This window comes from Syngnathus scovelli, chromosome 6, assembly GCF_024217435.2.
Source record: "Syngnathus scovelli strain Florida chromosome 6, RoL_Ssco_1.2, whole genome shotgun sequence".
NCBI classification, from domain to species: domain Eukaryota; kingdom Metazoa; phylum Chordata; class Actinopteri; order Syngnathiformes; family Syngnathidae; genus Syngnathus; species Syngnathus scovelli.
Window position 1 is genome coordinate 10,208,316 of NC_090852.1, and position 10,076 is coordinate 10,218,391.

Here is a 10,076-nt window from a genome sequence, read left to right on the forward strand (position 1 = left end):
GAGAGAGAGAGAGAGAGAGAGAGAGAGAGAGAGAGAGAGAGAGAGAGAGAGAGAGAGAGAGAGAGAGCAGGCGGATCTTCCGCCCCATCGCTGATGTGACAAGCTCCCAAATGAAAAGAAAACAACACTGCAAGCCAGGGGCAACCATGACGCAGTTCTAGGCTCGTCGATTCGCGTGGACGACCAATAAGTGAATATTCTCTTCTCGGCCTGCCAGCCGTCGACGGCAGCGGCACCATGGTGGAGCAGTCGGACCAAGCCCCGCTCCTGGACTGGGAAGAGATCCCACCGTCGTCCGACCCGAACCAGGCGGCTCCGTCGCTACCTGCGGCGCCCAAGGAAAAGGGAGATGTGACGTCGCGGAAAAAAACTTCGACTCCAGTGTGTCTCCAGGTGACAGAGATTGGCAGAAGGAACGACAATTGCACCGTCATCAGCTGCCCGACAGCTGTTGTTGACGGCCGGGAGAGAAGCCCGATGGGCCGGGAAAAGCGTCCCAGCCATATGCAGGGTCAGCCGGTTCCTCCCTTCCCGGATGTGACAGTGAGAGATCAGTGGGAGGAAAAAGATCACATCGTGGCTGTGTTTGTCGTCACCTTTAATACACGGTCAGGTAAGGAAGACTCAGCATTATAATTCTCTAAAACAGTTGCTGTCAAACTTTGTAAATACCACTACAATGACCTACATTGAAATACAGTAACGTAGTAGGCCAATGTGTTCATCAAACAATGAGGTGGTTTTGATCTCCGATATTTACCAAAATTTGTATGAATGTCCATTCCAAATACAAGTCATCAGCCTCTTTGACTATTAATAATCAACCCTGAAAAACCCAAAACGGTTTGTCCTTCATTCTTCAGTTAAAATGATGGATTATTTTAGAATGTTTAAAAAAATATCAAAGAGGCCCTTTCACTTTAGATTTTTCTATATGCAGCCCTTGGAGGAAAACGTTTGGGCAGTCATAATATACTAAGATGAAACGCATGAATGCGGGTGAGAGCACATGGATGAGCAGTCTTGGTGGGATGATATATCAATGTCACTATTATGTCAGTTTTGTTAATAGTATGATGATAATACCCAATCGCCATATATCGATATTATAGTCATGCTATTAATAAGATGCAAGTGTCAGTGGGTTATTGAGCTTGTGCTTGCTTTGTTTGTAATGTTGTCACTTCCCAGCCCAGCTCTTCACAGAGTCTATTTCATTAGCTGAGTCACCGCTTTCCCGCCAGGCCTGACCTCTTCCTACCACTCGAAATGATTGAATAAGAGGAAGCGTTCATGATGAAAGTATAGTACTGTCAGTGAACACGACGACACATCTAACCGTGTGTATTGTATGTCCATGGCAGGGAACATGGTCGAGTGGTGCTTACCTCATGACATTAACCTGGATGGAGTTGAATTCAAGGCAATGGCCAGCGGTTCACATAGGATTACGAATGACTTTGTGTATGTACTACCACCCGCCCTTTTTTCCCCACAAAGTGTTATCATTCCACTTATATTTCCACGCTCACTCCTGATCCTTGTGTGTCCTTGGTAGATATTTCCGCAAAGGCTCTTACTTTGGGCTGGCCTGCTTTGCTAATATGCCTGTGGACAACGAATTGGAACGGGGAGCCCGGATGAAGTCTGTAGGAATTCTGTCTCCTTCCTACACGCTGCTGTACCGCTACATGCACTTCCTGGAGAACCAAGTCAGGTAAGACATACTGTGTGTTGAAAAAAGAAAAGTCAGGAAAGCCTTCTGGAACCATTATTTAAAATGTTTTTGAATGTGATTGGTAAATTTGAACACAGCTACGTCAGTGTTATTAGACAGTGTGCACAATAACCTCCCCTTCCTAATGTGTTGTGCAGGTCACAATAATGTTGGAAAATTATTTACCTTGGTCTCATTTTCTACAAAATCCTGCCTTGTGTAGACTTTTTGTATATTTCAATGTTTAACTTAACTTCGGTGAGGCGTATTAAGAACACCTTTCAGACACCATTGCAGTCAAAACCATGATAATGAACTTAGCATGTACCTAATGTAGTGTCCAGTGAGGATCCTCATCCCCGAAACAATCATGAAATGAAAACCAGTTACATACTGTATAATAAAACTGGCTTTGTTTCCGTGGCATTACATCAAGCTGGATTCATCATCTCACGTTGCAATCACTTTATAGACTCCAGTTAAAGAATCCATATCGCTATTCCCCCCTGGAGGCCTTCTATGAAGACAAGAAGGCCATCCTTCCACCGACAGTAAACGGCCTAGTCACTGCTTGCCCTACCTGGAGTGTGACCACCATCAACCGCTGTATGCATCCAGAAATGAAGGTATGCATAATTGCATCCAACAGTGCAAGTCTGTGTTAATCCTCTGCAGCATCTTGAAACATCGTTTACTTTGTGCAGATCACTCACCCGGCCGGCTGCATGTCCCAGTTTGTCCAGTTTTTCGGGGAGCACATAATGGTTTTGTGGAAGTTTGCACTGCTTCGGAAGCGGCTGCTCATCTTCTCCCCACCACCTGTCGGTGTGGTCTGCTATAGAGGTGTGGCGGCTGGAACTTAAAATGCTTGACTGAGTTATGTCTTCCTTTGGCATTTGTCAACTGGTGTCATCACATTGCTTATGGGCACCTGATTGGATAAGGAATGACATGATAAATGGTGACAGATGGTTAATGGGATCCTCTTTCTGTCTCAGTTTACTGCTGTTGCAGCCTGGCCAATGTCTCTTTACCTGGAATTGGAGTGTCTGTGCCTGAATTACGACCTTTCTTTTACATCAACGTAGCTGACATCCCTGCACTGGAAACAGAGATGTCATATGTGGCCTGTGAGTGCACCTTGACAGATAATAAGTGCACCAAAACGTGTATGTATGGTAGATTTAATCTGAAATACCTGTCCACCTATGCTTGTAGGCACCACCGAGAAGATTTTTGAAGACAAGAAGGATTTGCACGATCTGTACATCGATAACCAAAATGTGAAAACGCACAGGAGCCATTTACTACCCTTGCTGCGATTGAATGCTGCAGATAAAGAGAGATACAGGAAACTGAGTGAACAGAGGTATGCGACACTGTGTAATGTAATGCTGAGCAACACGATAGGGATGCTTTCAATTTGATTTAGTTATACATTATTTGATACACTGAAATAATTAAAGATGCATTGACAATTGCTGAATCAATATTATGGTGCTTTTTTTAAAAAATTTTATACACGAGTTTCAGTGTAATTATGAATTGCATGTATTGAAAGTACGTAGAGGATTTCACAACCAAATAATTTTTCCAGGCAATTGTTGCTGTATTCTCAAGAAGTGGATGGAGACTCTACGTCAAATGAGGAAGATCTTTTTATTGTGTAAGTGCTTGAAATGTTTACCTGAAGAATGCAAAATGGACATAAAAAGTGTATCCAGCTATCTGAAAAATGACACCAAGATAAATAATTTTTTTCTCCACCATTAATGTCACCTATAACTTGTACCACTATCTCCTTGATGCATTTTTTTATAACCATGAACCTTTGTTCCTCTTCCAGGTTCTTCATGGAGCTTAATAACCGCATCTTCCAGATCCTTTCCGAGGTTGCGGGTAGTGCTGATCCCACCTTAACGGCGGAGCATGTGAGAGCCATGGGGCTGGATCCCCAGGGCGATCGCTGCTTCCTGGTGGAGCTGCTGGAGATGTACGGTGTTGATGTCACTCTGGTTGTCGATAACCTCTGCTGCCACTAGCCTTGGAAATGCAGGATTACACCAGTCGGAGGTGACTTTAAGAAACACACACACACGCACACACACACACAAACACACACAAACACCGAGACACTACTTACACCCCGAGCCTTCATCTGTTGCCTGCTCTTCCATTGTCGGTGTTTGTTTTCGTTTGTGTAAATTGTGTCATCTGGCTGTCGAAGTGGAATGGACTCAGTCCTGGCTGATGGTGCTGTGCTCTTTTAGCCATCTTATTACTGTACTCTTTTTGTTTGTGTTTCCCCCAACACTGGATATGTGCTAGATAATATTATGGTGTGAACGATGCCTCCCTGTGCACCAATCGGTGAATTGCACTGGAATGGAATTGGACTGTCTGTCATTCTGCTGTGATCCTTGACCATTTGTGAGAGAGTTGACCATTCTTTTGGCTTTACAAAAAAAAAAGAAACAATAGAAGTCTGCATCATTGTCGGCGATGGGCCTTTCACATTATTTCGTAAATCGTTCACATTTTGGCACCTTCATCTTGAGTTAGGTTCTCAATGAATGTGATTCTATGACACGTTATTATGAATGCTGCATCTTTTTACGCCACGGGACTATTTGTCACACTGATCATGCATCTTACACGCTCAGAAAAAAAAATCATTGTATCCTGGGGTACGATGTTTTCTTACTGCAACTCAAAGGTACTCTTGTATTTGTACTGTTTGTACCTGTACCTTTTGAGTCCAGAAGTGTGTGAATGCTGAGAGACAAGCAATGCTTGCACACGCAACAGATTGGGGGGAAAAAGTTGACTACATTCTTCTCTAGTCGATCACAGGCTGAATTGGGCAGCTGCACCAAAATTGGCTATGTGAACCATCGTATTACCAAATGGTCGCTAGAAGTGATTTTATGGAGAAAAATAATGATGACATGGTTAGTGACAGAATTGTATTCAATAAAAATTCAGTGATATCATCCACGGTTCTGCTTACAGCAGTAGTTTGCTAATTTATCAACTTGCATTAGAGTCCTCAAAAGCATTTTGCAACATTTCTGAGATCTCTTAGAATTCACACTTGACTTCTAAGGGAAAATTATTGGCCCTATGGCATACATTAATGTGGATTACATCTGGGTGGAGAGAAAGAGACTTCGATGGGACCCTCATTTGTGACACTTTAAGGGGATTTGTGTGTTGTTACTGAAACACTGTTGAGGCTGTTCAGCCGCTTCTCTTTGTTCTCAGCTTTTTGAATGAAGGGTCCTTGATGGAGCGCAGAGGAGATCCTCCTCCTGCCTTGTGTCTCTGTGACAAAGTTCTCTTTGTATTGCGATGCTAGGCAGCAGCTTTAACTCTTCTTCATTGAAATTCACAAAATTAAAAACCTCCCCCGCTTCTCTCTTTTCATCGCCATCTCTTTGAGTAAATCCAAGTCTGGAGTGGGATCAAGTGTGTTTGAACACTGCGAGCAAACTGTGGAAGTAATCCATCGCAGTGCCAGTCTCCAATAATTTTGTTCCATGTTGGAACACCAAGGCTGGGGCTAATATAAATTCACAGAGGTGGTTCTCAAATGTCTCAATAATTAACCCCTATCCAAGCGAGGAACTACTAATTTAGAAGGATGCCAGAAACAGCTTTATTGTGGTTTGACACCATGCTTTCTAGGTTGGTTTATTAAACATCAAGTGCAATTTGTACTGTACATATTTAAAAGAACAAAAACTTAAGCTTTGTTTATTTTTAAACGGGGCCTTAAGGAAATACGACTTATGACATCAGTGCGTCACTGTTATACTGTATGCGATTAAGTATAGTATATATAAGTATATGAATGCTCTGTTGCCTTGGACCAGTCTATTTACTTTTCAGCAGCCAAGATTATTTGCATTCCTGGTGTACATGAAATGTCAAAAGTGGGTTGACATACACACAAATACACAAATGCGTAAGACTCGTTGTGGAGATGCTCACTGATGCATACCAGCATTAGCTACAATTACTGTTTGTATAATGTGCCACTCTGAATGTCCAAGACACACATTGTACATTTTCTACTTGACTGTAGTGTATACCAAGAGCAGTCACTGGAATTAAACATTAAACACATCTGAAGTCAATAGCATGAGCAACTGTTAATTACACTGTACTTTGTATAACAATAAAACATTTATTGTCTTTTCTGTCCAGATTTATTATGCATCTTACTTATTGTTTTGTATTCCTGAGAAGTTTCATGTAGATGTTCAAAGTAGCAGCATAAAACAAGCTCCAACACCTACATGTGTGACTTCTCATGACCTCCCGTGGGGACAAGCGGTTCAGATAATGGATGGACGAGGACATGTGTGACTTCACACTTAATGGACGCTTATTGGTACACTTGCAAAATCCAAGTTCGGCCCGGTCTTGGATTCACTCTTTTTCTTTGTAAGAGTTTCAGTAAATTGCTGCTTGAATATCACTGATATACTGATATGTTTTAGAAGGTTGACTTTAGCAGTCTTTTGGCACTGAGGCTTACAGATGACTACAATTAATGAACAAACCTTGACTTTGATTACACGACTGTTAATAATAGAAAAGCACCAGAAAGAAGTGACAAACATAACTGTTGACTAAATTGGCATTTAATAATGTAAATACTAAGACAATGTATACATGGAATACAGGCTGAGATGAGAATGCAATGTAACTGATGACATGATTTCATCTTTCTTTTCTACAAGATATACAAAGACACCAGTTAATGACTACCGGTATTTAAAACTAAGTTTTCATATTACTTGGTGAGGTGGTTAAGCCTGTCTGTTTTTTGAGGCGTTATTTTTGTCTCCTCCAGTTTCTCTTCACTGTGTATGTGACAGAAGCTCTTGTCGACGCTCTGCACTCATGAAAAAATGTAGTTTCCGTGGCAACAGTCTTATCTCCACAGGCATGGCCTCGTACTCCTCGTTGTCGATGTTGAAGAAGCTTCCAGTGTCCTACAGGGTGACAACACAAGGGTCAACTGAAAGACACGCCCTGCTTGACTTCACATGTAGCGGAAGGTTCGTTGAAGTGACCTGTGGTAGCTGCAGCCGGCAAGCACTGGCTTCCATTTTTGTACAATTTGCAGTGAGAACAGACGGGTCGTTATGTTTTTGTTTTCTGTGAGGAAGAAGAGGGGAACGTTTATTTTTTTTTTGTACATTCACACTTTGCTGTGTGAATGTTGACCGTGACACCAACCCGACGGTGATGAATTCGCCCACTGTGAAGTTGTCAGACTCGGCACAAATCATCATGGAGTCATTTATGCGCTGCAAGTTCATAAAAAGACAAATTAAGAGAAAGAATTGCGAGAAAGTGTTACAGGTGCACCAAATGTTCAATTTTGATGTTATACTGACGCGCTCAACAGGGTTCTTGTTGTGTGTTTGAATAAACAGCTCGACTGATGATAGCTTCGTTTCCTCCCATTGCTCCGGTTCTTCTGCTTTTGGAGGCTCTGCAGAAAAAATATTGGAGAGTGAAAGTACTCTTGGGACACAGTAGTCAGCACTCCCATATTGTAAACAATACCTTCCAGAGGCGGATTCCAGTAGTTTTTCAGTCTGCGGATAATGCGATTGAGCAGGTTGGGTCTGGGAGGCTTATAAGGAGGCAAGTCAGGCGGCCGAAGTGTGGGAGCCAAGTAGTTCACTGTGACGTCATGTAGTAAGGGCCACTCCTATGTCAGTTTATAACAGTGACTAACTGATGGCCGCACCATATGTTATAGTATAAGTTTGATGCAAACTGACAAACCTACCCCAAGGGTGTGAAACCAATGAGCAGCAATTGTCTTCAGTGGTCCAAGGTACCAATATCTATGCAAAACGTTACGGGGTTTATTTCAAGCTATACGCACAAATTTCACATCATGAATGTAAAGGAGACGTAAAGGGTGCTTTCATTTGGTAGAATTGTCATATGACGATTAATCCTGCCACTTTAACCTTATAAACGATAGTTTGGAGTTATCTGTATAATCCTCGACTAAAATACCCTAAAATGAACAATGGTATCCCCAAAAAATACTTAGGTGAACAAACTCAAACTCTTACTTGCTAACAGTTGCAGAAACATCTCGAAAAGAACCCCAACGCAGTGACATCAGGCCAAAGACGGGCTTCTCTGTCTCCGCCTGAAAGCATACACCTGAACATTTAAATTCATCTGAAAACACAGACTAAAAATAATTTCTCACCAAAACAAATGCATTCAAATAAGGTTTCTCACTTTGATTTGAAGTACATCCAAAGGCACGGTTTCTCCCTTCAGGATGGACAGAGTTGCTGACGTAATGTCCCTGCACATTTGTAGGCAATTAAAAATAGATAAATAAGAAATGGCTTAACTACTCAACAAGCTATCAATATATTTTTGCTCAATTTTGGATTCTTGCATCAAACAACTGACCACAAGTCAATTGCCGTAATTTTCTTCACAACTGCCCATGGATCAATCTTGTAATTTTATTTTTTTACGGTCACATAATTCTTTACTTTTTATTGCTTGGATGCAAATAGTTGGGTCTTTGGATATCCTGACTACCCATCAAGCGTGGAATTCAACAAGTGCATGAATTTTTAGGTATCTGCCGACTGTATTTCTAATGTCTGTGAATGAGCATTTCTGCACTTCCATTAATTTACGTTCCAATCATCCCCAAGCTTGTCGGACCATGACATTATCAGCTAGGCTAAGATTCAGAGCTACTTTCAAGTGAAGGGCAGAGTGTGTACCTTATTTGTATTTAAACATATTTTGGGTGATTTGCCATATACATATTGCTGTGAATTGCTGCCACCAGTATATTGTTTTAACGGGTACTGTCTTATTTGCGGCACTCAAGTTGATTCGTGTGACACAGGTAAAATTGTGATGATTTATTACTTTTTCAGATCTATTGTGAAGAGTTTAATACTCACTTGACCTTGCTGTCACTGCGGATGTAAAGACTGGCACTCAAAGCATTTTGAGAGCCAAGTGGAATAAATCCAATTGGTGTGCGACTGAATGAGTCCTGTGGACATAAACCAGTTTTGGATGAAGTACAAACACTATTTATACATTTCAAAAGTATTCATCATCACCATTACTCAGGCAAACCTACTTGATCTGACCTCCGCAGTAAGCCTGTGACGACTTCCTGCAATGTGCCATCCCCTCCGGCCACTATCAGCATGTCTGTCTGTTCCATGAGATCCATCAATTTTTTGGCTTGACCTTCATAATCCATCTGTAAGGGTATAACACACACATATATGGAATTACATCATACTTGTGGCCTGAACATGTGGTCAGGTTTTTAATATAAAAATACCTTCACTATTGTAATCTCAATGCCAGCTAGGTGTAAAATAGGAGCAGCATTCTTTTCAAACAAACTGTTGGCTTTCCTGTGAACAAATTATGCAAAAAATTATGCAGAAGCACACATTATAGGGTTTTTATAAATAGAAGTCTCTTCCTCACCCATTACAAGCTGCAGGGTTCAGGATCACGGTGGCCTTTTTTAAACGTTCATTTGGGGCTATCATTTGACGTCCAAATTCCTGACAATAAATAAAAAAAACATACATAAATTTGGGAGCGTTTTATTTAGTTTCTACTTAATTCATGATCAATGTATACTTTATTGGACTTACCCTAGCTTCCAGGCATGCCTCTCTTCGCAGAACATTGTCACTAAAACGATCATATTAATAAAACCTAAGTCATACATATAGTTTTATGCTGGGTTTTGTCCGATTGATACTGATTACTCACCAGTGTCTCCCATAAAGCCAGTGGCTTCCGTAAGCTAGGACGCACACAGCAAATGTTGACTTCTTCCAATGATTACGCAATGTCCGAAAAACTTTCACAACCCGCGCCATTGAACAGTCAAGTCTATACAGCACAAAAATAAAATAACAAATGCTATAACATGTTTGATTCGTAAAATAGATTAACTTCACTTGCAGCGGTCACCGCTTGTCACCAACGTGGAGGTGTTACACCAAAATATTACGGCTGGACTCAACATAAAATGATGGGAACTTTGGTTCCACATCTAGTATTATTACGATCCCAGTTTGAGGCGTATTTAAAATCGGAAAAAATGACAATAATTATATCAAATTTAAATATCAATACATTAAAGTATAACGAATAATCCATAAATTGAAAATTTACGGCGAGCAATGGTGGAATAGATTTCCTATAAAAAGGAATCCCAAGACTTTGCCTGATAAGAAAGAAATTGTAAACACAAACATTATTTAATGAATATCTTAAAGAAAGCTTTGATGTTTTTAATTTCATACAGGCA

General features: G+C 41.0%; 2 protein-coding genes across 2 annotated transcripts; one reads left to right on the top strand and one right to left on the bottom strand.

Annotated features, from left to right (window-relative positions):
• Positions 1 to 76: 76 nt before the first annotated feature.
• Positions 77 to 5,914, top strand: dennd11 (DENN domain containing 11). The gene is made up of 9 exons (XM_049724240.2): positions 77 to 613; positions 1,365 to 1,464; positions 1,559 to 1,717; positions 2,190 to 2,343; positions 2,422 to 2,560; positions 2,716 to 2,847; positions 2,936 to 3,086; positions 3,315 to 3,383; positions 3,564 to 5,914. The coding sequence occupies exons 1-9, from the start codon at positions 238 to 240 to the stop codon at positions 3,757 to 3,759; spliced, it is 1,476 nt and encodes a 491-aa protein (XP_049580197.1). The 5' UTR covers positions 77 to 237; the 3' UTR covers positions 3,760 to 5,914.
• Positions 5,915 to 6,348: 434 nt separating this feature from the next.
• On the bottom strand, positions 6,349 to 9,905 carry agk (acylglycerol kinase). Its single transcript, XM_049724241.2, has 14 exons — positions 9,533 to 9,905; positions 9,412 to 9,451; positions 9,239 to 9,318; positions 9,087 to 9,162; positions 8,877 to 9,002; positions 8,692 to 8,786; positions 8,000 to 8,069; positions 7,825 to 7,904; positions 7,530 to 7,587; positions 7,301 to 7,448; positions 7,129 to 7,226; positions 6,968 to 7,038; positions 6,802 to 6,886; positions 6,349 to 6,720 (listed from the first exon to the last, which is right to left on the bottom strand). Exons 1-14 carry the CDS (start codon positions 9,640 to 9,642, stop codon positions 6,586 to 6,588), a joined length of 1,272 nt encoding a protein of 423 aa, XP_049580198.1. The 5' UTR covers positions 9,643 to 9,905; the 3' UTR covers positions 6,349 to 6,585.
• Positions 9,906 to 10,076: the final 171 nt, after the last annotated feature.